This window comes from Anneissia japonica, unplaced genomic scaffold (assembly GCF_011630105.1).
Source record: "Anneissia japonica isolate Jap-2015-1 unplaced genomic scaffold, ASM1163010v1 scaffold7370_len818893_cov191, whole genome shotgun sequence".
NCBI lineage: Eukaryota > Metazoa > Echinodermata > Crinoidea > Comatulida > Comatulidae > Anneissia > Anneissia japonica.
Genome location: NW_022687459.1, coordinates 678,888 through 700,526, shown reverse-complemented (window position 1 = coordinate 700,526; position 21,639 = coordinate 678,888). Strand labels below are relative to the sequence as shown.

Here is a 21,639-nt window from a genome sequence, read left to right as displayed (position 1 = left end):
CGTAGGCCTAGTGCACGCATTTGTGCACTTTCGATATGAACCAGGCTAGTGACTGACACTGCTTTCCAAGGAAGCCCTGGTACATACATGTAAATGTAGCAAAAATATATAGAAAAAATGCTCGGCCCCAAGCGGGGGTGGTGGTATTTATATTATTATCTGCCTTTATAAGTATTATAAAGGTAGATCAGGCCCATTGGGCTAAGCCGAGCTAAGTAGGCCAAGCTGTCCAAACACTGTTATAAAATCTGGTTTGTCCATTAATCATTTAATTGAAGCACATGAGGAGGAATGAACTCAGTGAGGTGGTTGTACTTTCATTATTATCATACATTTATTTCACATCATTTCTTACATATCGATTAGGCTTTCACCGTAAATGTGTTAATATAATTATTAAACATTATCTACATTCTCTACATCTGACAAATCGATGACAAACTGACTTCCAATCAACAAAAAGAGGATTTTATCTGAATGTGAATCATATAGTAGGCCTATATTTAGTGTAGTCTGCCCTCCAATTCGAGACCCCTCAGGTATTGCTAAACCTCACAAACCTCCAAAAAAACACAGTAAACCCCATCCAAACCCTGTGATAATGATTAAATCACATAGTATAGGACTCAATTTGGTATCTCAAAAAAAAAAAAAAATCTTAATTTTACTAAGGACTCACTTGGTATATCAGTAAAAAAAAGATTTAATGTTCCATTCATAACAACCTACTTTTTGGGTAAAAATGCCATTTTTTGTATAAAACATTACTAAACCCCACAAACCTTCAAAAACACAGTCCAAACCCTATGATAATGATTGAATCACATAAGTATAGGACTCAATGTGGTATTTCAATAAAAAAAAATCATAATTTTATGTTCGTCACAACCTATTTTTGGGGTAAAAAGGCCATTTTTTGTATAAAAAAATTGCTAAACCCCGCAAACCCCCCAAAGCACTGTGCAAACCCCATCCAAACCCTGTGATAGTGATTGAATCATGTAGTATACTGTAGGACTCACTTGGTATCCGAGTAAAAAAAAAATTATAATGTTCCGTTCGTAACAACCTACCTTTTGGGTAAAAATGTCATTTTTTGTATAAAAACATTGCTAAAACCCCCTAACTTATTTAGAAACTGGGAAAAAAAAGTTTTGCAAAAAAACTGGGTTCAAGGGCTCTAGAAAGACTTTGCAAACAAGACTCACAGTTCAAGTTTTATGTGACACATATTCGTGTCGCATAAAACTTGATAGTTTGGACTAAGTGAATAAAATTTCATTTCTTTTCATTTATTTATTTATTCAACCACAATTCACATAATAAAAAATCATTAGGGGCAGCTTAAAAGAAAATAGATTTTCTATAACCCATGAAGGGTCAACTGTGGTGGAGCAAAGAAAGCTGGTAGCTCCACCCAATTTGGCAAAATTGATGGTCGTCGCAGTGCAGTATTTTGACGAACAAGCCAGTACAGACCTCATCATGTGTGTTGTGAAATCTCATGCAAAGCCACATCTATCAAAACAGTTCTGCATTAAATTTATATAGTATACAAATATGGACTGCTACTAGCAGTCCATATTTGCGCAGTGCTAATGAGGGGAAGGGTGAAATTTATTGCCCTGAGGTGATGCATGCCAAGGGAAGATAGTAGCTGGCTACGGTCTCCACAACACTGAGGGGCTACAGATTCCACCATTCCTAGATTCTAGAATCAGTCAATATTTGTTTTATATACCTCATACATAGTTACAAACAGTAATGAAAAGAGTGAATGAAAATATAGGCTGCTAGGTAATCGAACAAGTAGCATTAGGATCCATATCAAGAGGTATGTTGGGAAAGGGCCCCAAAAACAATTGCTTCCTGATGTGCACCTTAATAAAAAAATAAAAAATCCTGTACACTTTTTTTTTTTATAACAACCAGTAAAATCTTGCCCAGGCTCAGTGTTTTTATTTTTTGGCCAATTTCAGGTTCAAAATGTTCTTATTTTGTTGTTATTTTACACAGTTTTCAAACACAGAAAATTATTATTGTACAGCAGTATACACTGTACTGGAATATAGGTAAAAGTGGCCCCGGAAAAAACGGTCCCTGAAAAAATGGCCACAGAAAAAAGCCCTGTGGTAAAAATGGCCACAAATGAAAAATATTATTCCACTCTGATAAAACCTCTTAAAGATACCTGATTTTGTTGTGTTATCTTTTGTAAATGTAATCGATGAGAAAAGTGGAAAGAAAACATAAAACACTACTTCTACCAGTGCAGACAAATTAAATATTTATACCTTATTCTTCTTGTCAAGGACATTTTGCTGTTGAACTTACAAGGGTATTAATGGCATCAATTCATAGTGCTGGTAGCAGCCATGAACTACTTGCGCAGCTGCTGGCTTAAGATCTACAATTACTACTCCTATAAATTACTATCTACTCCTATAAAGCAAGACTACTCTTTTCTGGCCGGGGGGAGGGGGGGTCTGAACCAATGGTTGCCTACAGCATCAGTCCCCAGAATAAAACCCCACCACATTAAAACCCCACCACATAAATCAAACCCACCTACTGTACACCATTCAAACCACACCATATTCAAAATTCAAAACCACAATTTGAACCCCCCCACACGACAACTTCCTGGCAATGCTTCCTGGCAAAACCATGATTTAATTAAGATGATGAATGAGAACTTATAAGATAATTGATTTGAGGTAATTTATTGTCCAAGATTAAAAATTTTCTTGCAATATATCAAACTATTGTTATAAATATTGTTAAGCTTTTTTAATTAGTTGAATTGCACTTCCTCATTATTGATTATGATCTGTGTAATTTTTTTTTTGGCTATTCATCATTTTATCAATATTTCATTTTATTAATACTAATATACAGTATTGGCATCGCACAAAGTCTAAGTAAATTGCATATGCTACCATCAGACTCCATTCCTTATATTGTAGTGTTGTATTATTAATCATAAAAATTTAAGTGCGCAGAATTGAAACCACACCACATTCAAAATTCAAAACCACAATTTGAACCCCCCCCCCCACACGACAACTTCCTGGCAATGCTACTGCGGCATCGGGGGGAGGGGTTCCCGTACCTCTTCGGAGTAGCCACTGCATTATACTGGCTATATTTTAGTTTAATGACACAAAACATCAGCGATAAATGGCATGTTTTAGAAGTCGATCAGGTAAAAATAAAGATACACCTGGGCACAAGCCATGATTTAACCTCGGCCTAACCATACCGGCTAGCCCTACACAGGCCTATAGGCACAGGCCGGGTCAATTTTGATAGTGCATTAAGATAGATAGGGTCAAGCCAGCTCCACCAATGAATACCTTGAATTTACGTAAACACATTCTATTGAAAGTTAGTAGTTCGGATATGCCTTACATGCATCCATCTTGATTCGAGACAAACACTTCTCTCATGCCCAACTAGGCTAGGCCTACTGTACTGTATATTTCTGTACTTTCACTTACAAGAGGGTAAGTTGCCCAAAGCAACAGGGGAAGATCCAGTAGGGGTGGGGGACATCACTGGGAAGGTCTCCTGCCCCATTTTGCCACTTTTGTTTTTTTTTATTTCAATGCAATATATGAGCTATTCGCTTATTCGATTATTCTGAAACTGTTGTGCGCTCCCTCCCCCAGTTTGAAACATTCTGGATCCACCCTTGCACAGTAATTCCTCACAAGGACTACAGTGCGCTGCAAAGACACTCAAAACATTAACTACAAAGACGTCCTTCAGAAAAATAATGACATATGGTAACCATACCATCCACAACGATTGCCTCCTCAACTTCCCCATTCAACAATGTTCATGATCGCCACCTTTCCCGACTCATTCAACACCGTGCGGAGCATGGGTACTGTGTATGCTAGTTATTATTATTATACCTAGTTTAATTAAGATGATGAATGAGAACTTATAAGATAATTGATTTGAGGTAATTTATTGTCCAAGATTAAAAATTTTCTTGCAATATATCAAACTATTGTTATAAATATTGTTAAGCTTTTTTAATTAGTTGAATTGCACTTCCTCATTATTGATTATGATCTGTGTAATTTTTTTTTTGGCTATTCATCATTTTATCAATATTTCATTTTATTAATACTAATATACAGTATTGGCATCGCACAAAGTCTAAGTAAATTGCATATGCTACCATCAGACTCCATTCCTTATATTGTAGTGTTGTATTATTAATCATAAAAATTTAAGTGCGCAGAATTGAAAAAAAAATATCTACAAGAAAAAAACAAACCCAACATACCTTTAAATGTAACATTTGCTTGTGGTAAATCAACTTGATAACCTATAGATGTTACATTTTCTTGCATTTTAAAATTACTTTCAAATTCAACTCCAACTTGTACTTCTTTGCCTTTGTGGTAGTAAGCTACGTGACAGGAGGCAGGACCAACAGTTCCTGATGCTAACCAGTTGTCGGCTAATAAAAGAGATATAAAGCTCTTTAGTCCGTGTTCGGACGTAAACTCACATACATGTGTAATCTAATAATAGCCTTGGGGCTAATTCCGACGGACGTTCGGACGAGCAGAATAAGAACCGGTAAAACCAGTAACTTCTCATATGTCTTTCCTGCAACCAAGGTCGGACACAAGCTTTTTAGCAATATTTTTGTTGTTACTGTTCAAAACTATACATAATTTAGCATTTCTAACTTCATTTGGAGCTTCAAGTGATTTCTTCACCGTGATAACAAAACTTTATTACATTCAGCACATGTCCGCCGCTAGACAATGCCATGTTGTTGTTTATGTCCAACGGATCGTCGTCATCGTCATCATCATCATCAATTGTTGGATAGGATTAGATTAATTTGGTATTACAACAATAATAACCCAGAAGTATCCAACGACTTATTTTTACTGTTCACTGGGTCCTTCTGTACATCAGGAGATGACCTACTTTTTTATGAGTCAAATTGCACAGCTTCAACCAAAAGAAAGTGCACTTTTGAAACTTGCATTTCAGCCCTCCAGCTGCAACACCAGGAGGGTAGCTACAACTAACTGAGCTAAGCTGCTCCTATTTGTTATTGGTTCTGACGTGTTGTCAACTTCATATAATTATTTAATACATCTGCCAAGGAGGTTATGTATTCACTGTTGTTAGCAAGATTAAGCAAAAAAAAAAAACAACTAACAGTATTCAAGCAAAGGGCTGAGGTGCACTCTATAAAGTGACTGCTCCAGTTTATAATTTATTTCTTCTATATTCTCAATGACATCCTCTTTCTTTCAAATCAGGACAAAGTTCTATTTCTTTCACTTGCCTAGCATCACTAGTAGTCTTCTTCCTTGGGGGCGCTCTTCTATGTTATTTACTAACTTTTGTGAGATTGACTTTTTCATGGTATATTGTAAAATTAAAAATTGTTGCAAAGATAAAATTGACTGATTGAATGACTATACATAGCCTGTCCAGACTATCAAATTTTATTTGATTTAAAAAAAAAAATACTCTTGTATGCCCATATATAGTCATGATGTGATGTCCATGGCCATATTTAGGCATGACACGTTTTTGTTAAATCAAATTTGATAGTGTGGACAAGACTTTAATAACAAAAATCCAAGCCCCAGTGGTACAAAGTCTCCAGCAAGTCATGGTAGTCTCCTGAAAATTGAGATGGTTTAAAGCCCACCCAGCACCCTTCCCCTCCCTTTATTGATATCCTCAGTCCAACCCAACAAACAATATCTCCAAACAGAAAAACAAAACATACTGATTTACATCAAAATTTTTAAAAATAGCAAACACACTAAAATTTAAAAAATAATAATTTTGGCAAATTGGCCTAGTGTTTAACTTCATAACGATGATCCACATCATTTCTGGATATTAGAGGTCGATTGTTGGAAACCACTCCCAAGTATTTGTGTGTCAAGAATCTCCACATCTTCCCCTTCAATCTGTACTTTATCTGAGCTATTAATCTGTTACTTTTCCTGGAATCAATCCAGATTCCTAAGACTCGATAACATCTAGAAAGTTGTTTAATCACAATAATCTAACAATTTCAAACAGGTATAATGAGTTATTGTTAAAAAACTCATTTAAGGAGTTCTCCCTGAGCAGCCATATAGGAGATTCAACCCTCTCATTTCTTTTATCATACTCAGGTCTGGATTTGAGCCTATTTTAGGTAAGAACATACATGTATTCCAACACGCAAAACTCATTTTATTAAATTTTTCTTTTACCTTTTAAAAAAGTAATAACAGTACGCACTGAATGAAACCAATCAATCATCACTCCAATGAAAATGAGAACAATCAAATAGAAACAGTGAGAACATTTTAAAAAGATGATCCTTTTCCAGACCAATCAATTTGGTGACATATCACAAGTAATTATCGATCAATTTTGCTGTTGAAATGAGGTTTATCTCCAAATGCTAATGAAACTTTAATACAAAATCAATCAATGTTTTGTTGTTCAATCTTATAAAAGTCTATTGTTATTAACTATCTTCACATGTTGAAAAGAAGTTGTAAAATCGATGTATGCATGTACGATTTATTGAGACAATATAGCTGGTACAAAATGCTATATTATTGTTTCCCATTTACTGTAACATTAAGGTGAATGTAGGCCTACTAATTGGTAATTATTATGCATAGAATGCGTGAAATCATGGAAACGATAATGGACACCAGGTGTTGTTGGCAACGAAAACGATTTTTGTGACAACAATGGCAGCAGAATATGAAAAAATTATGATGATATTGAGAATTATGATACAAGGATGTTAATGATAATGATGTTGAGGATGATATAAAGATGTTGATGATGCTATAAGTTTTGATAATGTTGATGATGTCTATGTTTTATAATTAAAAGAGAAATGTTTTTTACAGTTGAAATAAATAAATAATTAAATAAATAAATAGGCCTAAATAACAAATGAAAGTCACACCTTACCTGTATACCTGCCTGCTAATGTTAATATAGTCTGTTGCTGGCCTTGCCCGTAGTGATAAAGTAACTCAGCTCCAAGTGCTAGTCTTTTTGTAATACTTTGAAGGTACTGTGTTACTACGATTCCTGTACTCTCAAGAGGGTCAACGTTCGCTAGCACCAGAGATGCGGTGTAGGACGGTCCTCGATATTCATTTTCTAACTGGTAAACCATCCATCGTGTTTGTTGTGTCTGTAAGAGAAATTTGAGAAAATTAAAATATAAATTTTTACAAGTATAGTTTGTTATTGATTATTGATTTGTTATTTAATTTGAATTGAATTATTTGAAAAACAAATTAAAAAACAATAAAATGAATAAAGAAGCACAGAGTAAATAATTTAATCCTCTTGGAAAACCCTAACAAACAACATTCTGTACCATATTCCTTATCAATGATTTAGAACAACCTAGAGAAATATAGTGTTTTTACCTTCCAAATATTAAACTCAGGAACCAACCCCCCAGAAGAATTCTTCTATTTTTATGAAACAATAGTTCATTTAATTAAATTTGGGTAATTAATCAACCAGATCCCTGCTCGACCGATTCAGATTTTGATGAAAGTTTAGCATTATAGGTTTTGTAGTTTCCGAGATATTGAATACAGTGTTCTTATTCTACACTTGTTTATTTTTTCAATTTGAGCAAATTAGAAATTAATCATATAAAACAGATCAGACCTCCTGATAGAGGGCAATGAAAACTAAAAATAGCCATGATTTCCCAATTAATAGATAAAGAAGAGGGGTATATTAATTAGGGTGGATTAATTTTATGAACTGTGTTCTTAAATTTGACCTCAATTTGGTTTGAAGTGGTCTAATTTAACTCATGATCTATTGCACTAGTATATATATATATACCATCAGCTAGAAAGTTTAGTAATTTCTCTATTTATATATATTAGAAGACAGTAACAATTAGAGGACATAACTCAACTTCGTTAAATTTAGGCCAAGATGAAAGAATAATCTAGCAATCACGAAAGTGCCACAGCTTCATCTGGAGTGTCAAGAAAAGTTCAAACTCAACAATTGACCAATCAGAACTGAAACAGGAATACGTGCGTGTCTAACAAGCACACGTGTTATCCCACATGTGTTCGTGTATGGTTTAACACTGTTGTTTTATGGGACCTTAGCAACAATTAACCAGGAGTGGGACTTAGCAGAAAGTTCCATTAACTGTTAATAAATTTAATCTAATACAGGCCTCCATGTAATTGAAGACCCTCCAATTAAATATACCACCTCCAATTAACATGTTGGCTGCCAGCGACAAGTATACTCACCCAAAGGTTGTTGCTGAGGGCGCCGGGGACGAGTACACTCATCAAAATTGCCAATCTTAAAGCCATTATACTTGCATAACAATACAAACAACAAGTTCTCTATTATTATACGCGGCCGATCAAAATGGTTTCATTACTTGGTTTCTCAATAGTGCGATTCCTTGCGCTATAATGTGATAACTCCACATAAACATTGAGGTTTCCCAAAGCAAGCCCTCAACAACTAATGCTAATACAGTGTGCTTTTTTGAGTTATAGATTATTCTATTGATTTTGTAACCAATAAAGTACCACAGTCGTGTTGTCACAACGCCATGTGGCGCTCTCTGTTGTCAACAGACGTAGGTTACCGTTCATTACGCCTGAATGACTGCATAGTATTTCTGGAATAGGACTTTTTAAAATCTAATATTTTACCATCAAAATGTACTAAAAACACAAAAGCTCGCATTTTATTAGTTATCGAACACACATTTAATCATCAATTAAAATTTACAAAGAAAGAATAGGATACAACATCTTAATATTTATTACGTTAGAAATTGGGATCAATGGTTTGTTAGTGGCGAAAATGGCGTCGGGTTGAACACATTTTGCAACTATAGCAACGGAGTAGTATCACATGGTATCGTGACGTAACACTGTAGTACTCTATAATATTAGTAGTTTTTTAGTGGTTTAAAAGCGAAAGGTTTTTAATGTGGAAGGCGCCATAAAAAACACAAAACCATTGACTGTATACAGTAGTCAATACATATTAAATGTGAAACCTCGAAGAGACATTGTGCTTTAATAATAAAGGTCTCGATGCCCTTCACATTATACTTTCGACAAGAAAAAACGAATACGAAATAAGTAAAAATAGGTACAGTAGCACATAGGCAAATAGTATTCAGGACGCTCCACCCACAAACATCAAACAGAATCGTTGTCTCGCTTGTGTATTACTCAAGCGAGACCTTACAATTTAGGGTTATGTCCTCAAGTTCTTCTCTACCGTGCACTGCAAAAAACAACGACACTGCCTCGCATAAGGAACAGACAGATCCGAAACCTAACGCCAGATAAATTGTAGTTGTTAATGGTTATTATTCTCCTGAGAAGAGTTTGATAGACAAACCAGTGAAAAACTTCTACATGGTTGAGCGCATACAGTAGGATGGATTAAACGTGTAATTTAATACCCAACTACTTAGTCAACAGATGGTCAACTATTATCTATAAAAGGGAAATCATCTCCATATAGTAGAATCTAGGGACAAAAGATCTCATGGTTTAGCACACATGATGAATTTGGACCAAAAGTTATTATTTTAACTAATTTCTTATATATCTAGCTTTTAAGTTCAAGGTCTTTGATTCAGAAAATGATAGATCATAAAAATCTTAAAGCATGGAAACTGAACCAATGATATTTTAAGTTTTTATTTTAATATTTTTTAGTAGTCTTGTTTCAGGAAGGTAAATCCTTGTTTACTTAAAATTGCTATACAGTTGCTATAGTGTTTTCACTGCAATTCTTGTACTGCGTGGCAGTCCCCGACACAATTGGGGGTTGGGGGGATTCCTGATTAGACCGACCAATCAGCATCACCGAAAGCTGTCGGTGGAAGCGTGTAGTGATTGTATGTAAACCAAGCTTTACCCAAACCTGTAATAACATTGCTTTCCACTGAGGTCCTCCAATAGTTCAAATGCACTGCAAATGGAACTAAACAGCTTGTTGTTGTTCTAATCTAAGCATCACTTTTTGTTGCTCAGTTGGTATGGTCAAGGAGGGGCAACCTCCATGTCTAAGCTTGAGAATACAGTAGTACAGCTATCCTAAGCAGAAAATATCCCAGAATAGATTGCGTTTTGTATTTGTTTACTTTATGCCTAAATTGAAAAAAGATTTTCATATCCAAAACTAGAAATTGGAGCACATTAGCATTGTATGCTGATACATGTTGAAGATGTATTGTCCCATGGTAAATAAAAATGGACGTTTGCTGGGTTTTCACCCGTAATATTACAAATAATTTTTAAAAACCAGACTAATGAGACTACTTTGCTGCTGTTGTTAGCATTGTTGTTGTCGCCATTGTTGTTATCGCCAGCCAGAGGATGATAGTGGTGGTACAACACAACAACGCTGTCTTAGATGCCTATGTTACGTAATCCTTGTAATCCGAGCCGACTTATTCTAGTAAAGTTAAGTCACATAAGGATAAGTGACTTAAGCCTTTATCTAGCTATAATTGACTGGTTCATCTAGATAAAAGTTCGACGTTCGACCAGGCTGTAATGTTAGGCTGCCACTGAAAGGTTAAGCCCTGTTCAGACTATCAAATTTCATTTGACAAAAACATGGCATGCCTAAATATGGTCATGATGACATCACATCATGACCATATATAGGCACATCATGACTATATGTGGGCATTCAACAGTTTTTTGTCAAAGAAAATTTGATAATCTGGACAGAGCGCTTTGCCAGAAAGACTGCCCTCATTCTTCCATCCATGACTCGATACAGCTACATGGTGTTGACTTGGCTTGCTTTTGAATTGTTCATTGGATTTCATCAATTCCTTTTTGGTCTAATCCCTTCAATTTATCAATATCATAAGCTGCTGTAATCCCGTTGGGGATTAAATCTCTTACCTGAAGAACAAATTTTGTTTTCAAATTGTCCATAAGCTTGTGAATAATTTGAGCATTTAAACTTCCTGAGGTATCAATGTCACCCAGTAAAACAGGAAAAGCCTTTAATATGAAAGAAAATATGTTAACTCAGACACAATCAATCAAAGGAACATTTGATACAATATTATAGATAAAAAAATTAATGTGAAAAAAGCAAATTAAGCTGGATTTCTTTGTATGCCATTAGGCGACAAGACACTATTTTTGCATCACTTAACAGAACTGTGAAAATGAATAAAACCAAAATAAGTATAAATATAAATAAAAAAGCAAAATTTTTAATAAACAATAGAGGGATTTGGCGATGGGTGTCACATGACCTAACTTGGGTGTTGGATATAAACAGTCAACTAGCACAGCAGTGTTTTTACATGGGGATTGCTATGGCGGTATCCCTTGTTATTCCTGTAAAGATCACCATAATTCCTAGTAAACTATACCAAATTGATTGGAAATTAAACTTAAGCATTTTGCCTTTAATAATGGTTTGCTAATGCTGTAAAAAATAAAATAATGGCCGCAAACATTGAGATTTTTCGACATATGTTAGGCCTAGGCCCCTGCACATCTACGGCATGGTTAGGTATGCATGATGGTCTTCGACCTGCAAACTACGGTGCAATGTTAGGGGCCAGCTATGGTTTATATAGGATCACTTAATTTCAAAGCATACAATCCAAGAAGAACACTAGGATAAGTAAATAAACACTATTTTGAAAAATCGTATTGCCTTTCCTAGCCATTTACTTCTCATGTTAACAGGTTGGGTGGTTGTTTTCGCAACAATATCTTTTCCTATGCTATCGCATAATTTTTTTCATGTAAACCCAAGTTAGGTCACGTGACTGCCTGTATACAATCATCGCCGAATCCCTCTACTGATAATGAATTGAGTGGGTGACATTGGTTGGCAAGTATAATGAGTAAAATTCAGTTGTTCCTAATATCCTGAAGTCGAGAGAGGAAATATAAACATATCATTGAGTATAGAAGAAACATATCCTGACACAATTACAAGATATACTGGTAATAGACCAGTGGAGCTTGCTCTAGCTATGACTGATAGATTGCCGTGGCATTTCCAAGTGTCATCTATCTCGACCGTAGTTGATGGATGATGATGATGATAAAAGGAAGGAAGAGATATGAAGAGAAAAATGGACATCAGAGAGCCTCTTTGGAGAGGTGATTTGCTCAGTCGGCTAAACTGATGGTAGCCACTGTGTGTGCATTGAACCACAGAGATCTCCAGGTTCCTGTTTCAATTCCCATCGCTGCTCTCCTTAAGTTTCAGCTGGAGGGCTGAAATACATGTTACGATAGTGCCCCCCTTTGGACATTTAAGCCGTTTTTCCTATGCGTATTATGCCCATGTGCACGTTAAATAATGCAGTATACCACTCTTCGGAAAAGAATAGCGGATTGTCTCCCAGTTTACTGCCCAATCACCACTAGCAGGAGCCCACTGGAAATAAGTCTTTTTCATAGTTTAGAGGGTTATCCTTGGTGTACATACCGAATACATCCATCCAGAGATATAGTTCAGATGGATTAATATACAGAATGGTTTTATAATAATCCTTGTAGAAACTATTCATATCAAAATGTGCATCTCACCTCTCCTGGGCCTGTTTGATTAGTTCCCACATACGTGCTACCAAAGTGATACGAAGATTCACCTACTGATGATAGGGAGATGGTGTGGTTAACTTGAAAGTGATTGGATAACCCTTTATTCACCATCAATTTACATCCTTCCAATGGTGCTGGAAATATCTCTGAAATGAAGCAGACAAGATTATCTTCAATGGAGAATATAGGTTTAACTCAGAAGTGTTTCTTTACTAAACAAAGTTATGATAAAATTCTATTTCAGTACTAAAATAGTAAAAAGGGGTTTCAGTCGAACAAAGTCCCACCCCCCCCCCATCATTGGTGACGGGCATGTTTATCCATGAGATGCATATAATATTTCATCATCCATGAGGCAAGTTTATTATCTGTTATTTGCACTTTCTTCCCGGGTTTCATTTAACAATTATCTCACAAATGCAAAACATCTGTACAAGATCAAAATCATAGATTATTGTTCCACACAATGACATAATTCAAATTGTAAATGAATACCAAGATCTTCTAGAAGAATGTTTTTTTATTTGTATACGTGATTCTGCAACGAAATTTGATCTACCTCCTATTGAAACAATGTTGGCAGACATGCCTTTTCTGTATGTTCAATAAATAAGTGGAAGTCCATTATTAATCTACACCTCATATAAACCACCAAAAAATTAGTAACCAACAATACTGTTAACTTCTCGCAGTTATGTAGCCCTTCCTCTAAACAGCATTCATAATTTGTAATTCAGAGAGTTCAAATCTTAATAATAAACAAACATTTTTAAAGAAGAAGAGGTGCTAGCTAATAATTCTTTCAAAAAAAGGTGGCATTTAAAATCTTAGTGCTGGTTGTAAAGTATGCTGAATTACAGCTTGTACTACTCACAATACTTTATTTGTATGTATTCTTTGATCAAATTAAATGTGTGAGACTTGGTATGTCTGTTACTACTGTGCTTTGTAATGACAATCTTGCTTATATTAAATCCCTCCTAGAATGACTCTGTATGGTTATTCAAAAATAGTGCAAATATATTGTTCATATTTCAGCTTAATATAATAAACTCAATATTCAAGGTTTACTTTTGATAAAATTATTGTTTATTGATTATTATACTATTTAGTCTCTGTAGTTATTAATTTATGAATGGTGTTTTTGAAATGAATTTTAAACACAATGAAACCAAATTTGAGGTTATTGTACCATTATTGACCTGTCCTAGTTTTTTTGGAATAAAGTGATATCTCATCCATGAGGCACACATTCAAGTTTACCACTAGGGAGCTTTTGATTGCACGACGGTAGGACGTAGAACGTAATGACATCACTAAGTCATCTGCACATGCAAGAACGTTAAGGTCACCTTGTCGAGTAGATTCTGGAACGTAATTTGGCCAAATCTATGTATATGCAGAGAACGTAGGACGCCAGATAGGACAGTCATGCATGAGTGATTACGTTCTAGCGTCGTGTCGCACAAATAGAAAGCTCCTTATTTACAAGGAAATCCATGAAAATGTTTATTAATTATCAAGGAGGTACACAGGGTTATCCATGACAATGTTAGCTCATCATCCATGAGGTATATATTACTATCATTATTTGCACAATTCTCAGGTTTCATTTAAAAATTATTTCACAATGCAAAACATCACGTACAAGATCAAGATTATTGATTATTGTTCCACACCATGATATAATTCAAATTTTAAATGAATACTAGGATCTTGTAGAAGAATGTTTTTTTATTTGTATACGTGATTCTGTAACGCAACTTGATATACCTCCTATAGAAACTATGTTCACAGACATGCCTTTTCTGTATGTTCAATAAATAAGTGGAAGTCTATTATGATCTACACCACACATAGACCCACAAAAAACTTAATAACCAACAATACTGTTAACTTTTCCCAGCTTTTCCTCCAAACAGCATTCATAATTTGTAATACAGAGAGTTCAAGTCTTAATAATAAACAAACATTTTTAAAGCGCCCTACTGTATAAAATAAATTCTCAGAGCACTAGCTAACTGTGCATAGCTTCACTGAAAAATTGTGGCACTTCAAATCTTAATGTGGACAGTTTTAGAGTACTGTATACTGAATTGAGAGACAGCCTTGCAGCTTGTACAGTTCTACACAGAAACTTAATATTTGTATGTATTCTTTGATGATAAGTAAACTTGGTAAAGCAACAACGTCATAATATTTGTGCATTCACAGTAGTGTGAACGAGAAGTTTTGAAAGAAAAAAAATGAAAGTATTGATGGTGCATGTTCAGTGAGAAAACTACTATATACAAAAGGCCTACACTTCACACTACACACACTATAAGAGTAGTTGCCAATGTGTTACACTTGCGGACGCTTTTGGAAGCTTAAAAGAGACCTCAAAAGTGCGAGTCCCCTGCCAAATATCACATGACAGTCCGAGTCTTGTTTACATAAAATTCCTCATATTAGAATGACGGTTATTGAAAAGTGCAAGTATATTGTATATACCTCAGCTAATATAACGAACTTAATGCTCAAGGTTTACGGTTGATAAAATTATTTTTTATTGATACTATCCTACTTAGTCTCTCTAGTTAATAATTTATGAGCGTTATTAATTCTAAACACAATGAAACCAAATTTGATATTCACCACGCTTGTGTTTATGATAATAAAATTATACCATACTTTGATAGAAATTTCTTTCATTAAAAGAATCTATTGTGCCTGTAGTGATATTGATTTACACCTGTTACTTGACTCTTCTATCAATGTATATTTCCTTGCAGTTACAAAGAGCTCCTAAGCAACTCCCCACCCCATGTTGCAGAAAATTCATATTCTTTTAATAACAGTGTCGTCATTACACAAAAGTAGATAATATATAATAAAAACCTACGTCTGAAATAAAATTACTGCTAATAAAACTACAATTTGCTAAAAACTTGAGGTTAAAAAATGTATAATGTGCTCCAACCACTAATGCCCAGAATACTAATCAAGGAATCATTTATAATAAAAAAAAAAGGACATGAGCGATGCCTCCAAGGCCATGAGTGATCCCTACAAGGCCATGAGCGATGCCTCCAAGAACATGAGTGATGCCTCCATGGACATGAACGATACCTCCAAGGACATGAGCAATGCCTCCAAGGACATGGGCGATGCCTCCAAGGACATGGGCGATGCCTCCAAGGACATGAGCGATGCCTCCAAGAACATGAGCGATGCCTCCAAGAACATGAGCGATCCCTACAAGGCCATGAGCGATCCCTACAAGGCCATGAGCGATGCCTCCAAGAACATGAGTGATGCCTCCAAGGACATGGGCGATGCCTCCAAGGACATGAGCGATGCCTCCACGGACATGAGCGATGCCTCTAACCACCAGTTGCATGGGCTTGCACTTTTCTAACAGCATTATTAAATCATATTGTATCATTATTCAGGAAGAAAAGTCATAAACTCATCATTACCAAATAAAAATCATTAATATTATACAGTAATTATATTATATACTAAAAGCCACTCCAAAAACTATAATACTATGCAATATTATCGTGTGTTTTGTGTTGGCATAATTAAATAACAACAGTCTATTGTTATAGTTATCTTTCTGTCAGCTTTCTTCTCTAGGTTTCCTAGGTTACTAAATATTGACAATATCTGTACTACAAAAAGAGAAAACACCAAGATCGATAGAGAAAACCTATTGATAACTTGTTGGTTTCATCCATTATAACCAAGATACTGACTGTGTCGTAACAGACCAAAAAGAACATTTCATTCAAAATCATTATCATCAGTAGGTGGGGAGTTTGGGAAACAGAAAATTTAAGTTGTTGGTTTCATCCATCATAACCAAGATAAAGACTGTGTCCGTCGTAACAGACCAAAAAGAACATTTCATTTAAAATCATCATCATCAGTAGGTGGTGAGTTTATGAGACATTAGTCTCACTTTGAAAGCACTGTAAAACAATATTTTTTTAACATTTACTTGGAATTTAGGATCATAACATTGAAATTGATAGGTGCCTTGAGGCTAACTTCTCTACAACCAAACAATATTTAAATATCTAAGTGTAACATAAGTAAACTGAAATTTAGAATTCAAAATGTTCAGCAAACTGGTATGGCCTGTAAGAATAGAGAATTAATAATTAACACCAATGAGGATAAAATTTCCTAAGGTGAATATTCTCTAAGGTCGAATTCTTATCCTTTGTTTGGGGTGCAATGTTTAATTGATAAATTTGCATGATAAAAAAAAAATCCTGCCTAATTTATCCATATCAAGGGGAGAATTTAGGGAGAGGAATGTGGGGTAAGGGGAATGTGGGGACAGGGAAATGTGGGTCCCTGTTTTTGCAATTTATTTTTTTCTTTTACAGAAACTACAAAATGGAATACAATACAAAATGTTCACAGCGGAATATATCCCAGGCACAAAAAATAAGGCCTAGAATTCCATCCACTAATTAAAAAAAAACCAAAAAAAACGCCAATTTCAGTGCAACTATGGCACAAAATTAGGCCTTAGGGAAAATGGTTTTCCAGATATCTTCAGCGCATATAACATACTTTACATATCACAAGCATTCCACGATAGTGCCGCTCACTATTCATGAGAAACTGCTGTATCTTTATTTCGAAAATCGTGGATCCCCCCCTGATATCCATAAATATTGGCATGCGCCCAGTAGCAGTACCTTTGTGAAGGCTCGTGACAAGAAACATCTCTTTTTTAATAATAATTAATAAAAAAAAAAGCCTAGGCCATACAGTAAAGTTTTTGAATTGCGCGGATAACTCATCGTCGAATCATAACTACTGCATAAATACAGTGGTTATATATTAAAATTAGGTCAAAGTCTAATTTTTAGCAAAAATCTGCCCCAATTTTCTGAAATGCATGGCAACAGATTTCTAGGACTAATTTTTGCACGAAGGATATCCCTGCGCAGTCCATACTTTAATTAAAGTCTGGAGATTTGGATATTTAAATGATAGAATGCATATTTCATTTAAGAAGGATTTTCATATGAATGCACTCCAGCACTAATCTTTAAGAAATTAAGCTGCTAAAGTTGACGTGGCCCGAGTTGACTTGGGGCCCAGTTGACCTGTTTCCGGCCTAGATCAACTCCTGTTTCTACAGTCTCAGAACACAACACAGTGCAGGTGGCCTAGGCTAGGGCCTAGCCTAAAAACGTTTTTAAACGTCAAATTATAAATACAGTAAAATAATACACCTTATATATATACTTATAAATCTGTTACTATTTATTGATGTACATTCGAGTAGGAAAGGAACAATATTATTATTAACAAATCAACGAATGAAAATGACGAATGGAGAGGAAAAGAACCGGTTGGATAGGCAGGCTACCTTTGCATTTACGAAACAACTCTTCAAAATTCCCTGGGTTTGGAAGATCGCCATTTCCTTTCAATTCTTCGAGTAAACTTGATGGTACAGATGCAGTTGGAGGTGGTGCAGGTGCTATTCCTGATAATGGTGAATTAGGTGGTGGAATAGGGCTTTCAGCTGCAAAAACGTTACCCATTTTATTACAAGTTTTCCAGGCTTACAGCAAGAACACCGCTATTCTTTCACTACTATACGGGCCATGTGGGATAATTTCCGATTGATTGGTTGTTCGTTGTCAGCTGATTGTTGTGAGCATGTTCAGTTTCAACTTCCGTCGTCTGAACCTTTTTCTTTCATTCATTGCATAATCTATCGCTCTCTAGTAAGCTGATGAGGGCTAGAAAAAATAACATTCAACATGACGGACCAGTCGTATGGAAACAAACCATTGTTTGTAGATTTGAATGCAGGAGAAGACCAAGAATCAAGCAAGATAGAAAGCATGTGTATAAATTGTGAAGAAAATGTATGTACAGTACAATAACGACAGACATGCGTTGTTTGTGTTTGACCTGCTGACTCCATCCAACCATGGAGGAAATTTCCTTCCTCCATGATCCAACCAAACAACCAAAGCAGGCGGGCAGGTTATCGTTGATGAGTCAGTGTGTGTGTAGAGGAGAAGGCTAGGCCTAGTAGGCTAGTGTGGAGCTGCTGTGATAAACATAATTTCACAAATATATTTAAACACTTAAACGTTTTGTAACTGAAATTTATTTTTATTGTGTTTTAAAATTCGTCAATGCCATTAATCTGGTTGTCCCCAGAATCCTTTTTGTTGCTTTTTTTTTTAAAGAGTATTTTTTACTTCGGTACAATTGATATGCAGGCAATGAAGATATGCAGTGCCAAAGCGAAAGAGATAAGCTGCGCCAAATTACCATGCACGCATCGCTGATCTCTACTATAATAGCTGGATTTCCCATCGGCCAATCATTGTACAGAAAAAAGTGAAACTACCGACGCCATGTTGGGGAGCCCAAGTGACGTACCAGTTTAGACAAGTGTCTTGGCATTTGTTTAAATTAATGCTAAGTAACGATTCTTGCAATACTTTTCAATAATAAATTTAAGTTTAACATAAGGATATTTTTCAAATCATCTGACAGTTGACATACCTGTTGTAGTTTATGTCGATTTCTAACAAAGCAACTTCGCTTGAGAGGATATGAAAAAAAAACATTTCGTAAAATTTAAATTTTTTTCATTAATATGTACTGCAAGAATCGTTAATTTTAACATTAATTTTTAACAAATGCCAACTAAAACTAGACTGGTATGTCACTTTAGTATTTGCAAATTGCACGGATGGCTTCACTTAGACCAGCCAATGGGCAATCCAGCTATTACTAGAGATCAATCTCTCTGTGACTTTACAGGCCTCTTTGAGTTCTGCTTTTTAACAAAGCATTCTTAGTGTTCCTACAAGGATACCAAAATGTCCTTCCTTGGGAAATTTCTGTCATATTTTATTATATAATTTTTGTTTCCTTGTTTGTTGGCTGATAGGTATTGTTCCTGCTTCTTGTGCTGAAGACCCTGGTTCAAATCCTGCCAGTGTCAGGTTTTAATTGGAGTCTGATAGTTTGGCTCCTCAAATAACCCTCATATTGAGAGTTAGGCAGGTTATAATAATAATAATAATAATAATAAAATCTTTATTTACACACGGAAGCTTGTATCACCCAAGGGTGTTTTTCAACAAGGCCGTGATGCCATTATAACAATATAAAAAACGATAAAAGGAAAAGAATACAGGTAAAATACACAATTTACAAAATACAATGGTTCAAAGAACATGCATGTTACGGACAATGTTTTGTATCCGTCTGTGTCCGTTATATGTTGTCAGGTGGCGCTGCAGACTGCTGCAGACCAGAGCCATAGATAGAAAGAGTTGCGACATTGAGAATTTAGAAGCCATTTTGTGTCATACGCGATGCGCGTTCTGTGTCTAACGTGATATGCGTTCCTGTGTATAATATTGTATAATACAGTTAGCGGCCTCCTGTATAGTTTAATTCCATTTAATATTTTTAGCAGTCGAATTTCATGTAACTCTGTTTATAGATTTTTTTTTATGATTTGACTACATTATATCCAATTTCTTATTATAAATACTGTAATAATTTACTATTTTTGAGCAGTTCTTTAATCCTCACCGATAGACCGAGCCCTTCGATGGCAAGCATTCTTCAATTAGGCAATCCTGCCATATAGACCCTTAAGTAGCTCCTGTTATTTTTGCAAATAAATAATATGCAAGACCTACTCCTCCTTCCCACTTTACCCCCATTTGCCCTACATTACCTAAGAATCTGGTTGTACTTGGCCAGTCTCTCAGAACGACATGGTGCTCCAGTTTTGATCTGTCCTGTGCAAAGACCGACCACCAAGTCCGCAATGGTTGTGTCTTCGGTCTCGCCACTACGATGGCTCACCATGACGCCCCATCCATTGCTTTGTGCCAACTGGCACCTGAGGAAAAAATTACGATATTATAAACTGACTATTTATATATAAGTAGATGATAATAACAATAATAATAATAATAATAAAATCTTTATTTACACACGGAAGCTTGTATCACCCAAGGGTGTTTTTCAACAAGGCCGTGATGCCATTATAACAATATAAAAAACGATAAAAGGAAAAGAATACAGGTAAAATACACAATTTACAAAATACAATGGTTCAAAGAACATGCATGTTACGGACAATGTTTTGTATCCGTCTGTGTCCGTTATATGTTGTCAGGTGGCGCTGCAGACTGCTGCAGACTGCTGCAGGTCCCCAGTCCAAGTGTCCGATTTCCAATTCAATGAAGACCAATAAAGACTTGTTGTTGTGTAATTTTTTCCTTATATACGGTAATATCATTTTAGGGAATTACTCAAATTTTGCTGACCAAGATACCTCACTATAAAGAAGTGGTGTTGATGTCATTTGAATGTGAGCATTGCGGATATAAGAACAATGAGATCCAACCAGGGGCCAGGATTCAAGACAAGGGATGCACATTGAAGCTGACAGTTCAAAATGAAAAGGTATTGTAACTAATAGTGGGTATGGTACGGGTTATGGTGGTACAGTAACAGCTGCAGGCAGTGCACTTTGCCCTCTGGTATTGCGTCCACATCCCGCAGTCAAGATTTTATAAAAGAACATTATTACTGATTTGAAACTGCCTGCAGTGCCTGGACTAAGCACACGATATGCAAGGACTTTTGTCCTTGCATATCCATTCTTGGTTCATAATTGTAACCCATAGCTTACAATTTCAGACAGGCCAAATTGGGTAAATTTGTATAGAATCATCAGCATGATCATTTTTTTATTTTTTTTTTATATTTTTTTTTTATAGAACCAGAATTTATATAGCACCTATCACAATCCGCAAATTATACAATTTATACTGAATTGGAAGACCCGCACATCGTGCAAATTTCCATGCCCCCTGGGGAGTATCCCTGGTCATTACTGCTTGTACTCACACGACCCATACATTCAATGCTATACCATCTTAGGAGGTACCCATTTATACTCCTGGGGGGGAGAGAGGCAAACATAAGTAAAGTGCCTTGCCCAAGG

At 35.6% G+C, this 21,639-nt stretch overlaps 2 protein-coding genes across 2 annotated transcripts in view; one reads left to right on the top strand and one right to left on the bottom strand.

Annotated features, from left to right (window-relative positions):
- LOC117118989 (mitochondrial import receptor subunit TOM40 homolog) overlaps positions 1–18,322 on the bottom strand; it is a 31,221-nt gene extending 12,899 nt beyond the window's left edge. The window contains exons 1-5 of the mRNA XM_033263757.1: positions 18,007–18,322; positions 12,615–12,775; positions 10,956–11,057; positions 6,979–7,207; positions 4,301–4,477 (exon numbers count right to left, since the gene is read on the bottom strand). Of these exons, the coding sequence (XP_033119648.1) occupies positions 4,301–4,477; positions 6,979–7,207; positions 10,956–11,057; positions 12,615–12,775; positions 18,007–18,184 (847 nt within the window). The 5' untranslated portion in view covers positions 18,185–18,322. The remainder of the gene's footprint in view (positions 1–4,300; positions 4,478–6,978; positions 7,208–10,955; positions 11,058–12,614; positions 12,776–18,006) is intronic.
- The window catches only part of LOC117118981 (zinc finger protein ZPR1-like), a gene marked incomplete in the record, with an annotated part of 32,879 nt that continues 29,539 nt past the window's right edge, over positions 18,300–21,639 (top strand). Inside the window, 2 exon segments of the mRNA XM_033263745.1 lie at positions 18,300–18,514; positions 20,934–21,095. Of these exon segments, the coding sequence (XP_033119636.1) occupies positions 18,407–18,514; positions 20,934–21,095 (270 nt within the window).